The sequence below is a fragment of the Epinephelus moara genome, chromosome 12 (assembly GCF_006386435.1).
Source record: "Epinephelus moara isolate mb chromosome 12, YSFRI_EMoa_1.0, whole genome shotgun sequence".
Lineage (NCBI taxonomy): Eukaryota > Metazoa > Chordata > Actinopteri > Perciformes > Serranidae > Epinephelus > Epinephelus moara.
Genome location: NC_065517.1, coordinates 39,668,204 through 39,688,893, shown reverse-complemented (window position 1 = coordinate 39,688,893; position 20,690 = coordinate 39,668,204). Strand labels below are relative to the sequence as shown.

Sequence of the window (20,690 nt, the reverse complement as noted above, 5' to 3'; positions counted from 1 at the left end):
TTCGATGTGGGCGGGACGCCCCCGATTTAACAGCCAATCACTGCGCGGGATTCACCAACCGCCCTAAATTAGGAGAAGCTGATTGGCTGTATCTGTAAACACAAAGTAAAATAATTTCTGTTGCTTGATTGAGCCGTTAAAAACCTTTTTCGAGAATTTGAGCGTCAAAAATATCGCTTTACAACTGTTTAATATACTTTTATGACCGGAAAAAGTCGCTTTTATGTTTAAATGAATTACGTATCAACACATAGTGGCAGGCAACAGTTTCCATGGCAACTTGCTCACAGGCAACATGGAGTTCCTGCAGTGGAGTTGTCATGATGTTGCAGGATGGATCGAGTCTTTAGGATTTCCACAGTACAAAGTGGGTTAACCCGAGACAGCACTGGCTGTTACAGTATACGTGCCTGAATATTTCAGCCTTCAAAGCTCCAAACTAACCTCATTATACGTTTCTGTCGCAGGCATGTTTCACCGAGAACTTCATCACCGGAAGAAAGCTCATTTATGTAAATTGCATCTACTTGCCAAGACTTGGAGTCACCGATTTTAAAGACATGAAGGTATTGTAGAGAAGAGGCAGAGAAAGTGGAGTTATTTTACTGTAACCTTCAGAGGAGATTGATGTCATTACGGAGGCTTGTTTACATATCAAAGCTGGAGGCTCACACAATGTTCAAGGCAGTTTTCAACAGGCTGAGTGGCACAAAAATAATGATGGCACTGTGAAAACTACTGTACTCTGTGTGTGTGCTGTTATCATCTGGTGCTGAAGCGACTGGATGAGTTTGTCTTTGCTGGTTCAAATTTTGATAAGCGATTGATCATTTAAAGGTTCAGCGTGTAAGCTTTAAGGGGATGAATAGAAATAGACTATAATATAATGTTTTCTTTAGTGTATAATCACCTGAAGAAAAAAAAAGAATTGTGTTTTCTTTACCTTAGAATGAGCCGTCGATATCTACATATAGAGCGGGTCCTTGTCCAGGGAGGTCACCATGTTGCAACGCCGTGTTTGTAGAGTAGACCAGAACACACAAACCACAGGCTTTAGATAAGACCATTAGTGTCAGAAAAACACTAATTATTTAAATGTGAAACTAGGGTTGCAACAGTATAGTACGATAAACGTCTCAGAAAATATCGTGGTTTCACGGTATTACAGAAATATTATTATAAACAGTCAGAATGACCCTTAAAGGAATGAAAACGGAGATGTTATTGTCGGTTGAACAGAAGTTTTACAACTATAATTGAAACTTGACACCATTTTGTCAGTGGAAGTATGTGTAAAAAGTCTCCCTTTTAAAAATAACTAAAATAAAGGTGAGATTCTCTGTCCAGTTGCTTTTTTCCCCAATATCATAGATAAGCAAATGTACAATTTTCAAACTACGATTTACCTTTGAAACCAGTGTACTGCTGCAACCCTACGTGAAACTGCTGAATTCATTGTTTTTACCAGTTTAAATCACCGGTTCTGTTTGATTTAGAGAGGAAGAGACATCGGCAGATAATTCAGCTCATGGTAATCAAGTTATCAGAGAAATAGCTGAGCACACATTAGCAGGTGCTGGGCTTGTGGCCCATCTGTGACAAGCCGAACGGTGTCGGGGAAACACTGATTTGTAACATGAAACGGCTTTATTCAGTGTTTATACCAGTTTTAATCAGCTAGTTCATTTGTTTTGGCAAGGAAGAGATCTCTATGGGTAATTCAGCTCCCACGAAAAACCTCCTGAACTATAAACACTTAAGTCGTTCTAAGTGAGAGACGTTTCAGCTGGTTGCAATCTGCAATCCTCACCACTAGATGCCACTATTCCCCTAAATCTTACACACTGTTTCTTTACGCAGCCTACTTCATCAAGCAATAGTATCAACTATTTGCAGGCCATCGTGTAAGACAAAACATCAGCACTGTGTGGCATGGATATTTTTGCTTATAGGTCCAGCGTGTAGGATTTAGAAGCATCTGTTGGCAGAAATGATGTATAATATTCATAACTATGTTTTCATTAGTTTAAAATCACCTAAAATAAGAATCATTGTGTTTTTGTTACCTTACAATGAGCTGTTTATATCTACATATAGAGTGGGTCCTCATCTACAGAGATAGATGTTGCTCTACAGTAACTCAGAACGCACAATTCAAACACTGATTCTAGATCAGGCCCTCTGGAAGTGGGCCAGGCTTTGAAGCAAATTTCTGTAGTGGTCAAACTGTGAAATTACAACTTCTAGGCATGTATGGATTACTGAACAGGCCTATCAGGCACAGGCCCAGGGGCTCAAAGTGTCAGGGCGCCCCTGGGCCTGTGCCTGCAAAATGTTCCTCAAGGAGACATGCACAATCAGGAAGAGACTCAAAATGACCACAGAGAGACACAAAGAGATGCAAAAATAGCTGCAAGGAGACTCACAACAACTATGGAAAGGAGCAAAGCAATCACAAAGAGACACAAAGTGACCACAAATAGATGCAAAACAACAAAAAGAGGCTTAAAATTAAGTCTCCATGTCTGGGCCCAGGGACCCACTGTCTCATTATACGACTGTGCTTCCAGGTACATCACATGATGCAATGGGGCCCAAAAAGACATTTTCCCATAGACTTACACTGTAAAAGAGACCTCAAGGCAAGGCCATTCACCTTTGCGTTGGCCACCATCCCAGCTGGCACCAGACATCAAAATGACGTCAGAAAGACGTTGGAGTCTTAAGTTAATCAGACGTTAAATTGTGGTTACAATAAAAATTGAGTTGTCGATATTTTAAATGTCTAATAACACGAGGCACCCACTAGCTCACCTGGTAGAGCAGGCACCCCCTCTGCAAAGGAAGGCCGTATCCTCACTGCAGGGGCCACAGGCTCGATTCCAACCCACGGACCCCCACCGCACCGCATGCCACCCCACCAAACAAAGGCCCAAAAATGATCTTAAAAAAATGCCTGATAACGTTAGAATTTCATATTGTGCAGACGATCATTATGACGTTTTACAGACTTTGGCTTTTGTCCGTCAGACCTTCAGACTTAATATTGTTATTCTACGTCAAGATGACGTTAGCATGAGATGTTTGGAAGACGTTGGATTTTCTTAACTTAACAATACTTAACAAACTTACAATACAAGTCACTATTCTATTCTATTAGATTGCCGTTGGCATTAGAGGTTGTCCTGACATTGAATTTTGGACATCTGACATCACAGCCTAAATTCAACCAAATACCAACATCTAACACCATTGGTGGCCAGCTGAGCTACACAGGAGAAACCTCAGTTCTGCAGCCTCACTGCCAGATGCCACTAAATCCTCCACACTGGACCTTTAATTTGACCATTCCCAGGTTAAAGTAATGGACCAATAAAAAACATAAACAACAGAAAGATTAACCTGTAGAAATCATTTTTAGTTGCCTCTTCCATTGTGATAAAAGATCTCTCCAGTTAGCTCTAAGTGGACCATAAACACTGGAAACTGGTGTCTAGTCTGTGCCAACTCAGTTGCACTTCCCATTTGGCATTTTAACACTGTTTCTTTGAACGGTGTGACATCCAATTAAAGTTGCGTGTTATAACCGAGCATCACTGCCAGCAGACACCTCAGATCAGCTGTATCACATATATACTGTTTACAGTTAAAGTGCCTGTTTTTCTTATCTCTCCCAGAGGTCAGGACTAAATTGGCTAAAAGCGCCTTTATGTATTCAGCTCTGCTTTACTGTAGAGGCTTAAAAAAAAAAAAAGAAGCGGCGTCTCTTGGTGAGTGTAAAGTGATAATGAAATACCTGGAGATAGATGGGCTCAGTAAAGAATTGTCTGTGCTCTATTTAGTGGAGAATATTAGCCTGTGAGTCCTTTGATGCGTTTGTTTTTGGGGAGTGTTACCCCGTCACCTTTCTTCCCATGATGCCACAATCTCGGTGTGATCTCCTTGAAAGAGTAGACACTCTCACTCTCAGTGGGACTTCCCTTATTAAAGGAAGGTGAGAGATACTGTAAACACACACTTTATCAAAGGACTCAACCCCGCTGTGCGCCCCGCAGGTCATCTCTGCTCGCGTGCGTGAGCTGCTGGGGATCACAGAGACCCTGTGGAGCCGCAGCATCGCCGACCCACTGCGGGACAGTATGGGCTCCTTCTTGGAAAAAAAGAGCCGGACAGGTGAACGGGCGGATGGCCTCACCTATCAACGGTTCCTGGGTGATGTGTGTCTGTGAGAGAGGCATGAATCACAACAGTAAAGGAGCTCAGCAGAAAACTAAGACATGTCCGTGTCATTTCATATCAGCAAGTGTCAGCTCATGATGACTCCGATGAGACACTCACAGGAGGCCACACGCAGGCCTTGACATTAACACTTCCCACCAGCAAAATGCTGGGATGTTGTTGTGGCTGCTGGAAAAAGCACTTACTCTGCTGGGTGTTTGTGCAGGTAGCCAACATGAGTGCAACACTTTCTCATTTATGTGATATCAGTGAGTTTGTGCACAAACATTCAGTGTGATAAACAGATTAAATGGCTCTATTTTACATTTCTGCATACACATGATCAGAAAGACCAGCCAAGACACACCATGACATCGACATAGAGACGATTGTGTACAAAAATCTTGCGACAGTGTTTTTAAACGGCCGACAGGAACCAACAAGAGCAGCTTTAAATCTTTCTGCAGAATATTCCAGCTTACCAAACTCTGTAAGTACCCTCAGTACAGACTATAAAACATGTTTTGTGAACGGAGAGCAGAGCCATTTTCTATTTTTTTGCTAATGAATACACATATAAGTATGCTGGACGAAGGCCAATAATAGCTTCGTAAACAAGAGAATGCCAATGAAAAAGTCTATGAAATTGTAAGGAGAGCAGACTTTTTCATTGGCATTGCCCTAGTTGCCCTAGCTGGCCCTCATCGGCTCTTGTTGGCTCTTTTTCATCCAATTCAGCATGTTGAATCGGGTCAAGAGGGCGTGAGATTGAAAAAACTTGCTACATAAGATAAGATTTTTTTTAGTCATTGAGCTCTTTAGTAGAAACAGTTCGTAATTGTTTGTTTTATTGTTCACTAGCGCACGGTAAATATCCTTTGTTCTTTCAACATCAGGTTCTCTTGTTAATGTGCTAACTGGCCATTTAGTGTTATGACTCTGTCCTGTCGGTCTTCTGGTTTCCCTTTATCCATCCATTTTCGTCCGCTTATCCGGGGGGGCAGCAGTCCAAACAAAGCACCCCAGACGTCCCCCTCCTTAGCAACGCTTTCCCCCTCCTCCTGGGGGACCCCAAGGTGTTCCCAGACCAGATGAGATATGTAATCCCTCCAGTGTGTTCTGGGTCTGCCCTGGGGCCTCCTACCAGTGGGATGTGCCCAGAACACCTCTAACAGGAGGCACCCAGGAGGATCCTGATCAGGTACCCACACCACCTCAACTGACCCCTTTCGACACGAAGGAGCAGCAGCTCTACTCCGAGCTCCTCCCCCTATCTCTAAGGCTGAGCCCAGACACCCCACAGAGGAAACTCATTTCAGCTGCTTGTATCTGGGACCTCATTCTTTCTATCACCACCCAGAGCTCATGACCATAGGTGAGGGTTGGGACGTAGATGGACCAGTAAATTGAAAGCTTCATCTTCCAGCTCAGCTCCCTCTTCACCACGACGGTCCGGCGCAGCTCCCACATCACTGCAGACACCGCAACATGATAAATACAGACTGCAGCTGCCTGCTGGAGTGGAGGGTTAATTCCTCTCACACAGGCACAGAACATACATGCTAGTTAGCTTTCAGCTGTAGTCTTTGTGGTATGTTCAGTGCAACCTTTTGGCCGGGTCAGAGGCAACATGAGGCAACACAACAGTCAGCCTTCGTCGCCACTAGTTCTTTGATGTCGATTCGGTGTGTCTGGGCCTTAAACATTTATGGTATCCTCCTCGGCTGAGCTGTAACGTTAGCTAGCTCTGTGGTGCTTTGTTTTGCATGATGACTTGGCAGGCTGTTGTAGTTTTGTAGAAAGAAAATAGTTCCTTTATGAAACTGCTCACAACAAGGTCTGTGGATCATCTTGAGTAACCAGGTCATGATCTGCAAAGAGATATTGATTTTCAAATGTATTTTTTGGCACTTTGAGCACCACAAGCTGAGTGCCATCTAGTTCCATTATACTGGAGAGAAGGCAGACATCTCTACAGCTGATATCTCCAACACTCTGCAACTCACACCAAAACAATCTAGATTTCTAAATAGCACAACAGTAAAGAAGAAAAACATGTATATTTAATTTAGGGGTGATCTGTCCCTTTAAACCACTTAAGCTACTCCCATTGATCCTAACTGATGTGTTGTAGCTGGACAGAGCTATTGATCTGGAGTCTAAATCCTTAGGGAAGACAGCAAACACCTATCCCACGGTGCCAGGAGGCCCTGGGGAGCGGGTGAGTCCAAGAAGTCTCCTGCACCGTAACAGACTCATGCACATACAGGCTACTTTGCCAGCTTGCACAAAAGGCCACAGGATCATTGAATCAGATAGTGACGGGTCGTGTGCCAAGCAGACCCCCGGGGAGCCAGGGCTTTAAGTTTCAGCCAACTCAACACTTTGCTGCCAATAATCTATGTAATACATGCAGGAGTATTCAGCTATAGGCTGCTATATTTGGCTTTATGTGGCAGAGTACTGTGCAGCAAGGGTTTTATTTTTTAAGGTGGGTTTTAGGGTGGGTTTGCAATAAAAGTCCTCAAATGTGTGACTCTTTTTTAATGTGACTGGCTATGAGTGCTTCTTAGTTCATGTAATTCTGAGGGAATATTATAGACCTACTGCGTTTTCGTGCAGCAGAGTTCAATCTACATGAATAAATTATGATGCCTGCCTGTGAGATAGGCTGGGAGGCACTGCATCTGTCTATGCACACAAATGGTCTCTGTGCAGCTCGGAGCGCACTGATTACCATTCCGAGCACAGCACCTCTGGTCAGAAATGGAGCCGGGTCGGTGGTTGACAGTAGTCCGGGGGCAGGAGCAGGAGGAGGAGGGGGGCATATGATGGCAGCAACCTTTCAGTCAATCTGGATTAACTCGCACTGAGCCCTGCGTCGCCAGCAAAAGCCCGTGAAAGCGATACGAACATCTGGCTGGATTGAGCAGCACAGCACCAGTCACTCACAGCGCTGTAGATATTAAAGCAGCCTGTCGCTACAAAGGCGTTTTCTCTTCTGGAGGTGCACACAGGCGGATGCGCAGTAGGAGGCGATCCCGCACAGCTGCAGCCTCGCAGCCACACCGGGACCCTTCAGGTTGCGTTTTACACTGTGTTTTTCACGACAGAAGGGGGAAGCTGAGGCACATATCCCCGGTTGCTGCGACGGGATCGGCGGAGGAGTCGTCCTTTATATGCTGGTCATGGATTTCTTGAAGGGCATCGCTGGTTTCGCAGGCCGTCACATGTTATAGGAGCCAAGACGCGTGTTTCGGGACACCTGAATTATCTCCAAGAGGCACCGTCGGTCCCATTTTAGGCGGAATGCTCTCAGCCCTCCTGGGAGGACATCAGCTCATACCCACCCTCCTCTCTGACTTGGCTGGATGTTTCATCTGCAAGGTAAATTCAATCATTTATTGCTGTGCATTGTGGGCTCTGAACTCTTTGGTGGTGGTGGTGGTGGTGGGGGGGGGGGACTGTCTTTCAAGAGGCGCAATATTGACTTGAAGCACTTCTCTCAGGACCCATCTGAAAGGGTTCACATTCTCCCCTGTGACAGGGGTTGTGGCCACCAGCCCAGGACCTGCACCGCAAGGTCAAAAAAAATCCTCAATCGCCTAGTCAGATAGCAATTTTTATTTTTAGTATCCACTTGGCTGCATTCTGTGCTGCTTCTCTCTCCCTACAGGTGAAGCTGAGCATCATGCCTAATGTGGCCATTATTTAGCCTCTCTGTGTGTCTCGGATAAAGATTTCAGATGTGAGATGTTTCTTTGTTTGTGCATTTATCAGCACAGAGGATCCAGTGATCTGCTGCTCTGTGTGCTGATATGCAAATCACACATCAGTCATTAAGGTGTGATAAAATCTAAATGAGCCTAAGTGACAAAACTGATACCAGGGTGAGTGTGTGGGCAGTGGGGACATGTTGCCAGGTGACTGACGAAGACAGGTGAAAATATGATCATGGTGATTTTTTTTTTGTATGAAGGGTGAGGTATAATATCTTATGTCGAGTGTTAGTTATCACAGATCTTATTATTCATGAGTGCCCGAGGCACCAGTGTAACTGCTACACCAGTAAAATCAGGCCCACGCCTCATTTTGCTGCTTCTATTTGCTCTCAGTGCTATGTTAATGCACTCAGCGATGTGGCTCATGTGCTGCTACCTTTCACCGATAGCAGAGAAGTGATGTGTGGTTCCTCAGCGCCGAGGCTGTTCTGCAGACCAGCTCTACATTCACTGACCCAAATTTTTCTTACTCGCTGCAAAATAGGCTTTTGTTCCTGTGCTTTTCGTGAAGATTTGAGACACTTGAGGTGATCTGACAGTCGTAAACTTGCACCTGGTCCACATGTGGTGTGCATGCACTGTGTGAGAGTTGCTTTTTTTGATTACACAACACAATAAGGAAAGGAGATTATGCATTATTTAACCATTTTGCTGCTGCGCGAGGTGGAGAAACTCAAGATCCTGAGGGTCTGTGGAAGAGGTAAAATGAGTGTGCATACGGTGATCGTGGATTTCATTTCAGCTGTCCTAATTTCCACAGATTTAGAGTGCAACATGAAAAGGGCCCCATGTAGCAGAGCATGGTATGTTCACAAAGAGATGTCAGGGTTTTGCCTTTTCTTCCTGTGCTTGAAACTGCACTTGGGAATTGGATAGGAATTGTGAGACGTGTGCAAGGTTTTGATTTTGCTTCAGCAAAACAGGGAAAATTCAGGAAATTCAGAGCATTCTACTGACATTTTATGCACCTATTGTCTTTACTTTCATCAAAATAAAAGTCCTCTAAATATAAACGCTCATGTTCTAAGTATCGAGGGGGACATGTCCCTTGTGTCCCTCCCCCCTGATATCTACGCCCATGGACGTGTGGGCCCATATAGTGTGGAAAATATTCACTTGACGAGGCCGTATTGATATTCCGAGGCAGTGCTCGTGGATTCTGCATTGCTCTTTCCGGAAGAAAATCCCAGGTCATAAGCCCCTCACATCAGGGCACGTCACCACGGTGCAAGAATTAAGATCCAAAGTCTGTGATCGGCATTTCAATTTGGCCCCCGCTCAGCCTCGGCATCTAAAATATGAAGCGTGTTTGTTTGTTTATCTGTTGGACCCGACGCTCCTGTCTCGAGATATCCAGCATATCAAGGTATCACTGAATTTACCTGTGATAGCGTGTGAAGGAAAACACTTGGAATTGCAAGGGGGAGTTGTAAATGCTGATGAACAGCACTTCTATTGATGCAGTGGGGTCTGCTTAGTATGCTATACCCCTGGCACACACACACACACACACACACACACACACACACACACACACACAGATACACACACACAGATACACACACACAAGCTTGTCTGACTGAAAAGTAATTTCAACTACATCAGAGCGCTACATCAAGTCATTTAGGTTTTTATTACGCACAAGACCGGGGAAAACGGTAATGATTCAGTCACTCCAAACATTGAATCCAACACAAAATTAGCTGAGTGTACAATCTCCTTTCTCCTCATCACTGCAGGGTCATAAAAGGTACAATGAGCCTGCTCCGGCCTTCAAACACAACCTCAATTGTCAAGGGCTCTTTGTTCTAAATATTATTAGGTGATCTGAAAATGAGCCACTGATTACATCTCACCCAAAACTGACGTTTTCTGTGTTGCCATGGCATCAAGGCTGTCACCCAAGAGCTATCGCATTCTAACATTGGCAGACTCTGTAGGAAAAGGGTGTCACAGCAGCACATACCCTCATTCACAAACACAGATGTGTTAGTTAGACGCTCCATAACGGCATCAGTGTTTGGTCAGGATGTTTGGACTCGGGCTACACCAGCATTTACCCGACAAAACAGAATTTCTAGCAGCTCAGTGAGAATATGATCCTCTCCAGCAGCTGCAGCAGCTCCATTTGGTCTCATAAAGGCAGGCAGGCTGAGGACCTATTTCACTGCTTTGTCGATACCATTTTACCATCATGTTGCAGCATCAGTTTACCTCCTTGACACAACAGAGCTTATTTCTGGCAGCGGCAGACGTCCGGCTGCTTCCCCCAGAGCAGCCCAGGTGAGACGCTGCCGAGACACTGCCATCGTGTCGACCTGCGTGGAGGCATACCAAGCAGACTTCATCTCATTAACTTCCCCCCTCGCAAGGGCTGCTTTCCCTGACTCCCTGCCCAGACGTGGATTGCAGAGACTTTCTCACATGAGCTCCAGCATAAGTTAGACCATCTGAAAACATATCCCCCATTACCTCACCGGACGATTGGCATGCAGTATGCTGCATAAGGCTTTTCTTGGCGAATGCTGCCCCAGGGAGACCATAGATATCCTTTCCTACAGTATACTGCTGCTGCTGCTGCTGCTACTGCTGCTGCTGCGCATGAATGTCTGTCTCCATTGCTGGGGGTTGTTGTGTAGTGAGCTACCTCTATTAGGCACAAATCCACCCACCGGTGTGCGTGTGTGGGTGTGTGCTGTCAGTCTGTTGTGTCCTCCGAGGGCGAAAAGACCCGCTCAGAGGTAGTAAACGAACATTTGATTGACTGGGAAGGAGATTATGGTTAATGCATCACGAGATTATCTGTTTTCTTGTTTATTCGTGGCCCTCCCAAATCGCCTCACCATAATGAACAGCCCAACCTGGAGGATAATGATTTTTCTGGGGGTGTGACATTTAAAGATGAAGTGCGTGATTGATGAATGCATTGATTGATTATCTACTTATTTGTTCATGTACCTGATGAGTGCAACCTGTTATGCAAATCTCCGTGGATCAACCATAATTAAATGCAAATTAGGGGAGACAGCGGAAGACATTTCCGGCCTCATCTCAGCAGCGAGGGGGGCTGTCCTTTTGTCCTCACAGAGCGAATTTTGTAGGGATTACCGTTGCCACCATTCTCTTCACGTTTGGCTGAGTTTTCAGCAGCGGAAAAAAAAAGAAAGCCCCATCTCCACAGAGTGAATCAATATCACGTCTTCAGCGCCATTCGAGTCTGGAAGTAGCAGGTCCTCTCCGCCTCATTGCACATCCAGAGGCCATGCCATTCAGAGTCAGAGCAGAAGGTGGTTGGCACACCAACACGAACACACCTACACCTCAGCTTTTATACGCTCTCCTCTGATACGCATGGAGTAGATATTAAAGTTTCCACTTAGGCACCACTACACATACAGTAGCTTTGCAGCACCGCTTGACACTGAAGTCATCTGCCATCTTTAAGGAGAGTCTTGACAACATTTAATAATGACACCACAGTCCATTTGCTCAGCGGCTCAGATCTCTGCACCACTGCACCCCAGACTGCAATCCACCAAACGGGGCTCTTGTGCGACTTGGTGAAGTTGTCCCCTGTAAAAATGGGTCGAGAAAGACATTGATTCATCGCTGCTCCATCAGCAGTATTCATGAAAATGTCACACCCGGCGTGCTCCCTCCAATGATATCATTCCTCCCTTTGCTATTATGGGCCATTTTAAGGCGACCTCTCCTCTGCCTCCTTCTCGGGCTGTGATACATTTTACCCAGCTGTCAAAACGCAACTGTTGTCAGCGGACGCCACCAGGCATCCTCCACTCCCCTCCTCACATTAAACACATGCCCCCATGTGGCACGCATGTCACTCCCATCTCCTCTGATGTTTTCTTTACTCCATGATATTTTCCTCATCCTCCGACTGTCAAGGTTATTACACCTTGAGTTGTGTGTCACAGCTCCGGTGCAAGAGAGGCTTTTTGAAGCATGAAGGCACTCAGCTGGCAGGCTCTTTGCTGAGGCAAGATTTTTATGCACACTCTCCAAGACCCGACGTCGACAATGGAGACATTACCAGCAGACCACAGAAAGCTATAATCATAAATCAGCCATTCTCTTCTGTATTTAAAGGTTAGCCTTTGTATTTTTACTACAGTTGTGGGATTGGATCTCTTGTTCCCCGTGTTTGATCGGATTGGTGTTCCTTTCTGTGTGCTGTAATGGGACACCCAGAGGGCTGAATATTGCATGTTCTACCAAAATGACACTAAATTTCAGTTCTAAAAATAATCACAGCTAATGTCACTGGCGCTCTGGTACATTGTGCGGCGCACCTGCAGAGCTGTGATCGGATCTCCACTGTCTTAGTTTTATGACATGCTATATCCCTGACAAGGTCTCAGGATTCATCAAATGGATCCCTCCTTATCCCCCATCTCAGCTGTGTCATAAGTAAGAGTAGCAGCAGAGAGAGCAGAGAGAAAATCAATAGCGAGGCATAGCACATCCTCGCCGAGGCGCTGGGCCCAATCATCCCTTCCTACTGGTGATATGATCCTGGGAGATATCAGTCTAATTCTGACGAGGCCCTGGACTGCCAGTCTAGACTTTCATCCTTCTGTACACAAACATAAAAGGACCGGCATTATCATATCAAAAAAGTACGATCGGGGGGAGCAGGGGCTAAAAAGGAGAGCTGTCACAAAAATCATACAAGATTACCGGGGATGTTTCACTCTCAAGTCTGCAGGTGACTAATTAGTTTCATGTCTAATTGCACAGCGTTTATTGTTTGTTCAGGCATTGACTTGCTCAGCTTCCTGCTTAGAATTTGGACTCTCTGTAAATCTCAGCTGTGAGCTGGCAATGATGGGGTTTCAAATCTAGCGGAAAAGCTTTAACTTTACACAGCAGAATCCCCCAGTTCCCTTTTTAAAGGGGGGAAGTCTCAGTGCTCATGTGATTACCCAGAAATTACAGTCTGATGAAAATGATACAAACAACAATCACAGATTTCATGCTTTGCATTCTTTTAAGATGCATTTCACTGCTGGAAGGATGGTGTTGTCATGGAACTGGGTTGTCTATGCTGTAGAAAATCAGAGACAGCAGAGAAAAAGGGTTGTGGGATTAACTTTTGTTCAAGAGGATGGTTGAAAACCTACAACTAGGAATGCACTGCGCCGCACCGGAACAACAAATGCTCCCACCGGTGGGTGATGTATGCTGCGTTCACGTGCTCGTTGTGTGGTCCCATTTCCCAAGATGGGAAGTTGTTCGACAGATAATATTCAGGTGGATGATGATGACGAGGAGGAGGATGTAGACAGCTCCGCCCCTTCATGTAGCTTTTTGTAGGAAAATGTACAAACAGTGCATGAGAACAGCCTGATTTTACTGCTCAGAGCATTTAAACACGTTGATACCTATTTGTGCACCAGTAGATTCACCAAAACTATTAGAATATTACTTTACCTGACTTGTTATCATGCTAATAAATAACTTTACTAACTAAACTATGTCACTCTAGGGGCGCTTTCGTAAATCCAATCTGACGCTTTACACTAAAATTTCTGAACACTGCGTAGACAGCAACTAACAGTTACAGCCTAATATCAACATTTGAGCAAAACATTGATATACAAAACGATTTAATAAAAAGTTTCTTACCATCAACCAAACATTTACTTTTGTCTGCCATGTGTCTGTATACTTGACGTCAGTGTCGGCTAGTTGGCAAGTCACATAACAAAATTTTTCGACTAACCAAGTTGTTGAAACTTGATGATTGATGGGGCATTCATGTCAATTACTTCCAGTCAGGAACTAACTTTTACGATTACACAGACACCACATGAATGCAACAGTAATGCCAGTTGGTTTTGGCTTGTCTAAAGAAATGTTTGACAGCCAGCTGGTAACAAATGATTCGGTATTGGAGTTAAACAGTGAGCTAAAAATGTGTTTCTGAAAACATTTTAGGTGAGAAATAGGCAACGCAGTAACAGAATCTTGGTTCACGTTTGATCAGCGCTGCTTAGTTTTACAGTTTGATCTGAGTTTAAGAGACAGAAAGAGAGCGGGGCTTTGTGTCTGAAGAGCGGGCATGAAAAATGAGGGTGTACAATCTGTAGTTCAAGCATGCTCGCAAATGAGCAGGGAGATCTAGGCCATGGTTCCCAACCTGGGGGTCCCGCCCTCACTAGGGGTCACCAAACTTTCAAGGGGGGTCTCAGGGCCTTCTAGATTTTATGTGATGTAAGAAAACAGTTAAAAGAATATACAGTGGGCCTATATCTCAGTATTTTATTCATTTCTGTGAATGAAACTAAATAAAATTGTTATTTTTTAAACCTTACATTATTGTTCAAGATGTGAAATGAAGATAATATAATAAGATAAGGGTAGGGTGAAGACCTGAACACAGGCTATATTCACTTCGTCCTGCATTAGAAAAGTACACAGTTAAAACAACTAAAGAGCTAAAAGAACAATGGCCAAATGTCAGGAATAAGAAAACACTGTATTTGTTCAAAAAGGAGCCTATTAAATATGTATGATTGCCAAAATAAAATTAAACATAATACAGACATAGAATCAGATGAAAAAAGGTCCTAAAAATAACAGGAAATCTCATCTGATGTAATATTCACACAGAGTAATCTGCTTAAAATTCATCCAAATCGCTCGTTTCACACAAACATGCTGCAGTTATTGTGTTCACTGTCTGAGTTAATAGTACAGTTTATCGGTTGTTCTGAACTGTTACTGTTATGCATTGAATATAAAATGTAATATTGCTAAAATATGTCACTTAGTTCAGTTCAATTTCAGTCTTATTTATACAGCCGAATGTCACAAATCAGAATTTGCCTCAGAGGGCTTTACAGCATACAACATCCTGTCTGTCCTTGGACCCTCATGGTGCATAAGGAAGAACTCCCCCCAAAAAAACCTTTAATGAGTAAAAAGAAGGTAGACACCTCAGGAAGAGCAACAGAGGAGGGATCCCTCTTTTAGGAAGGGCAGACGTGCAATAGATGTCGTGTGAGGGGTCGTCAATTTACTCATACAGTAGTTACTAACACAGTTCATTTACACATACGACCCACGTTGTTATGATACAAAGCTGGTTGAAAGCGGCACAGAATCCCTTTAACTGCTAAATGAATAACATGCCTTTCTCTTTCTTTCTTTCTGCTCTGATGTTTTTAGGTGTATTAACCTGACTGAAGAGCCAAATGGAGTCTCTCCTGGTTTATCTGATAGTCCTCGGTGTGGCTGTGAAGGCCCACAAAGTTCAGATCTGCCCCAAACGCTGTGTCTGCCAGGTGCTGAACCCCAACCTGGCGACTCTGTGCGACAAAAAGGGGCTCCTCTTCGTGCCCCCGAACATTGACAGGCACACGGTGGAGATGCGTCTCGGGGATAACTTTGTCACCAGCATCAAACGCAAAGACTTTGCCAACATGACCAAGCTGGTGGACCTGACGCTCTCTCGGAACACTATCGGCTCCATCGCGCCCCACGCTTTCAAAGACCTGGAGAACCTGCGAGCGCTTCACCTTGACAGCAACCGGCTGGCCCGCATCCTCAACGACACCTTCAGCGGCATGTCCAAGCTGCACCACCTCATCCTCAACAACAACCAGCTCACACACATCCAGATCGGGGCCTTTAATGATCTGACAGCGCTGGAAGAGCTGGATTTATCCTACAACAACTTGGAGAGTGCGCCATGGGTGGCCATTCAGAGGATGTCCAACCTCCACACACTCAATTTGGACCACAACATGCTCAGCTACATCCCAGAGGGCACTTTCTCTGGGCTGCAGAAGCTCAAGAGGCTGGATGTGACCTCCAACAAGCTCCAGAAGCTTCCACCTGACCCTATTTTCCAAAGAGCAGGGGTCCTGGCCACCTCTGGGATAATGGGGCCTACGTCGTTCGCGCTGAGTTTCGGGGGGAACCCGCTGAGGTGTAACTGTGAGCTGCTGTGGCTGCGGAGGTTGCGGAGGGAGGATGATCTGGAGACCTGTGCCTCACCACAGCACCTCGCCGGACGCTATTTCTGGACAGTTTCCGAGGAAGAGTTCCTGTGTGAGCCTCCTCTCATCACCAGGCACTCTCAGGTATAACCTCCAAATTGAGCCATGTGCACTGTAAGACACAACTACTGTTACACCCTCTGAGCCAGACATTGGATTCTGACTCACTTAATCCTGGGTGGCACTTTGTGTTTTATTTGACTGTCACACCAAATATTAGCTTTGCGAGCCAGGAGAGTCTTACTGTACAAGACGTGTGGGACTCATCTGGGCCACTCGGCTAACTGAATATTGTAAAAATATATTGGACTGACTTAAAAAATGGAGCCCAACTGTGGCCTGTGGAGAGTTCTTAGACAGGTTCTTTAGCAGGATTTTCAGTTACCATTTTAATAAAGCTATTTGCAGGTTTACGACGGATCCGCGGCGAAGCTCTTATTATGCCGGGAAGGCTCACAGTGATTTAGCCCTTGATTCATGCATCCAAACAAAATTATCTGATCAAATCCTTGCCAAATAACTACAGCTATATCGCCTAATTTACATTCAGTCGACTTCCTCTGCATAATTGCAGAGGAAATTATGTTTTACTTGGACTCCATCATATGCACTGCAATGTACTGTCACATTGATTATCTTGCCTTCATAAGCATGCTAATTCAATATCAAGACAGTGATCAATTGTTGGTTATATTCACAGGGAATAAAACAACACCATCAATAAGGGCATTAATTATAACATCTGAGCTGGTCCTCCAGCACAAAGGATAACTGTTTGTCCAGTTTTGGGGATTTTCTTGCATTATTAAATCAGTGTGTCTCTGTGTTTAACATCCCACTCACCGCCTCTCCTGCCTCTGCCTCAGGAGCTGCGAGCTTTGGAGGGTCAGAGTGTGACTCTGCGCTGTAAGGCCAGGGGCGACCCCGACCCCATCATCCACTGGATCGCCCCTGACGGACGCCTTATGTCCAACTCCTCCCGGGCCGCGGTCCACACAGATGGCACGTTGGACATCCTCATCAGCACTGTCAAGGACTCCGGTCTGTTTACTCCCCCCGGGGGCTGTGCTTGTGTTGTTGACTGAACAAAATTAGTTGTTTGCTCGTGTACGCAGAAGACTATAGGGGCTGAAGTACTTGTCTACATCAGGCGATAAAGTTTAGAGTGTGGAAGAGTGTTGGCTCCCACACTGATTAAAGTTACAGGGGGATGAAGTGACTTTTTCACCTTGTCGGCTATGTTTCGGTCGTATAGAAAATTGTACTTTCTCACATCTATATGGTCTTGTTTACACACCGCATTAATGTCATGTCTCTGGTGATCAGATCACAAGTGGACAGCTCTAAGTACAGATGTGCTCAGACCACATTCGGAGGTGGTCTGAGCTGCATGTGGCCACATTCTTTAGGCAGCGTGTACACTAATGTGTCCACACTTAAGGACCGCCTGCTCGGCTGATGTCCTCTCAGGCATGTGCTTGTGTGTGTTACTCACCAAGAGGTGATCCACAGCTTGTAAGATGATGGAATGACTTCCTTTGTGACTGAAGTAGTCTTTCGCCATGTTGGAGTGGGCAGTGATGGTGGTATGAGAGCCATGTACTGCTTGCCCGCACTAGTTGAACCCCCATCTCTCCTCGAAACCATCCTCAGCCTCCCGCAGTCTGTCCTCTCGAGGCAAATGAATAAATTGGTGCTGAAGTGTGCATATAGCATAACAAACCTTCCAAACACAATTGGACACTGGTGATTTGCATTGCTGCCTCCAGCTGGTTAAAAACAACAACACATTTGGGCTCTGCAAATGGAAATGATGAACGTGTTTATTTGTTGAGAAGCGGGGAGGTGAGATACGATCACATGTGGTCACTCAAGACACATGTGGAGACACATGCCAACACCAGATGTGAACAGGCAGACTTAAAGGGCTTTCACATCAGAGAATCAGGCCTGCATCTGAGAACACATCACTCCAACATTCAGTTCACTTGATTAGTGTGAACACTGTGTGCCGTAGGCTACTCAGGCACTGAACGCCAATCTGTGCCCAAATCCACTTGAAAAGGCGGTCTAGTGTTTGGTTCATGTGTATTCCGGTACAATTCACATCAAGTATAAAAACCAATTGTACCAAAACATAGTGGTCTGCTATTTAACAAGACTACAAGGAGTTTTAAACAGTCTCAGTTTAATACCTTACCTCTATATCAGACAGCAGCGCAGTCCACCATGGACAGACCCAGATCAGAGTTTGCTGCCGCCTTCGACCTGCAGTCGGAGCTCCAGGGGGAGGAAGAGAGCTCCAAGCCCAACAGCAGCAGCTCCTCCTCTGCCCAGGAGCAGAGCTTCATCCCGCTGCCCTGCCCGTCCCTGCTGATGTCAGTCCCTGAGGCAGTGTCCGTCTGCGGCACCCTTTTCTACATTGTAGCACAACAAATGTCACGTATATGATTAAGCAAGTGTACATTTGTACAGAACAACATTACTAATGAGCATTGTCGCCTCACAGCAAGAGGGTTCCTGGTTCAAACCCCAGGTGGGGGAGCCCTTCTGTGCGGAGTTTGCATGCATCCAAAGACAGGCAGGTTAATTGTCTGTAGGTGTGAATGTGAGTGTGAATGGTTGTCTGTCTCTATGTGTCAGCCCTGTGATAGTCTGGTGACCTGTCCAGGGTGAACCCTGCCTCTCACCCAGTGTCAGCTGGGATAGGCTCTAGCCCCCCCAAAACAAGATCAGCGATTACAGAAAATGAATGAATGAATGAACATTACTAATGTGCAAGCTGAGCTGCAGAGGAGTGTTGAGGAGGGGGACTCGTACTTGAGCACGGTGCGACTCAATCGTACCTAATATGAAAACGCTCTTAAAGCTGTCCACTTGTGATCGGATCCCCAAGATGCATTGTGATACCAGGTGTAAACAGGGCCTGTGTTTTAGTGGTTGAACCATCACATGTTCAAAAATGCCAAATTATTTGCTCTCTTGCTGAGAATTAGTTGAGAAGATTGATACGACTCTAATATCTGTGCATTAAAGGTGCTGTATGTAACTCTGGAGAGGGTTAGTTTGTTGTTGAGTCTCATACCCAGACTGTCAAATACCAACCCAAAACAGTATTTGAGGACCTGGGACTGAGACTCAACCATCAACTATCTTCTCCAGAGTTCCGCAGCACTTTTAAATATGAAGCTACAGCACAGCCAGCAGCTGGTTAGCTTAGCAATTAGCCTAGCAGACTGTAAACAGAGGGAAACAGCTAGTCTGGCAAAATCCACCTTCTAGCACTGCTCTCTTAAGCTCCCTAATTACCACACCAGATCATGTTTGTTTAATTCATACAAACACATAAGTGTAAAAATGACGAGTCGTGGTTTTACCAGATTAATGAGCCGTACCATTTCTTAGCTGGGAGCAAACTTGTGTTGATGAGTTAACTCCAATAGTACAAACATTAATTGTTGTCATGCTAAGGTTGTGTATCAGTTAAACAAAAGACTTATAAATTGTTAATTAGTGAGCTTTAGAGGTGCTGGTAGGCAAGTTGAATTGCTTTAGGAAAGAGCCAGGCTAGCTGTTTCCCTGTGCCTTCAATCTTTATGCTAAGCTAAGCTAACAGGCTAATGGCTGTAGCCTTTCAGTGTATTTGCCAGACAGATATAAGAGCACTAAATTCCCAAAAGATAATATTTTATCTTGGGTGCACAGGATGTTAACTTGCACAGATATGTTTTATTGCAACTTTAAAGGGACAGTTCGATCCAAACTCAAACAATACTTCCACTTCCTCTGACCTGTAGTGCTGTTTATCAGTCTAAATTGTGTAGCATATGGGTTCGATGTGTGGTGGTTGGGTCACTCTTATTGAGCGTACACAGCAGGATGGAGACAGATATTCTCTTAAGCAGCACTTTACTATTCTCCACACTTAAGCAGCTTCACGACAACCACACTTCCTGGTTACACTTCCTTGTTATGGGTCATATGTCTCTGAACTAACCAATGAGATGCTAAAAGGACTTAGACTGAAGTAACTGTGTGTGAGAGTTACTGAGGCAGATCCAGCAGATTATTTAACTGTTTTTAACAATGCTGCTGTGAATGTTTTAAAATGTAAATAATAACTGTGAACATAAATGTATAAATAGTTAACAGTACAAACACTGTAAATGTGTTTTTAGCAAGTTACTAAAACATATGAATTATCTTAACTTGTAAACCTTACAATAGAGTGTGCCAGGGCTGACGTCAAAACCCGGAAGTTTAGCATCGCGCTGGTTCCCGGAAGAGAAAGTGAATGTGATTTTTGCATTGCGTTTTGGATTATGTCAGAAAATATGCTCTGTGGCTAACACAAGTATATGATACTTACAGGTTTTGTTCAGCGAGATAATCTTCATATATGAACACCTTTCATACCGCATTTGAAGCTTAAATGCGATCGCCAGAAGTAAAAAAACTAACGTTAGGCTTTAACGCACTACATGACTACTCCATGGTCGCATGACTCTTGACGTCACCGCCACGAAGCTTTCAACTGATTTCGGCCGCTTTATTTTAAAAACATTGTATAATGGGGAAATCGGACTGTTTAAGCTAAATAAGAAGCTGTAATGGCGGACTGCCAGCACTCTCGCCTGTTCGGGGGTGATGATGTTTAATGTCCCCG

The 20,690-nt window shown here is 44.8% G+C and overlaps 2 protein-coding genes across 5 annotated transcripts in view; both read left to right on the top strand.

Moving 5' to 3' along the window:
- The window catches only part of LOC126398660 (vascular endothelial growth factor A-like), a 193,839-nt gene that overhangs the window by 108,029 nt on the left and 65,120 nt on the right, over positions 1-20,690 (top strand). The window lies entirely within an intron of this gene.
- lrfn5b (leucine rich repeat and fibronectin type III domain containing 5b) overlaps positions 1-20,690 on the top strand; it is a 29,337-nt gene that overhangs the window by 2,363 nt on the left and 6,284 nt on the right. The window contains exons 1-4 of one of the 4 annotated variants that reach the window (XM_050058157.1): positions 82-367; positions 468-566; positions 15,192-16,108; positions 16,891-17,065. In XM_050058157.1, the coding sequence (XP_049914114.1) occupies positions 15,218-16,108; positions 16,891-17,065 (1,066 nt within the window). In that variant the 5' untranslated portion in view covers positions 82-367; positions 468-566; positions 15,192-15,217. Of the gene's footprint in view, positions 1-81; positions 368-467; positions 567-6,789; positions 7,606-12,802; positions 13,189-15,191; positions 16,109-16,890; positions 17,066-20,690 lie in introns of those variants that run through there. The other 3 variants (XM_050058158.1, XM_050058156.1, XM_050058159.1) reach the window with 3 other exon arrangements.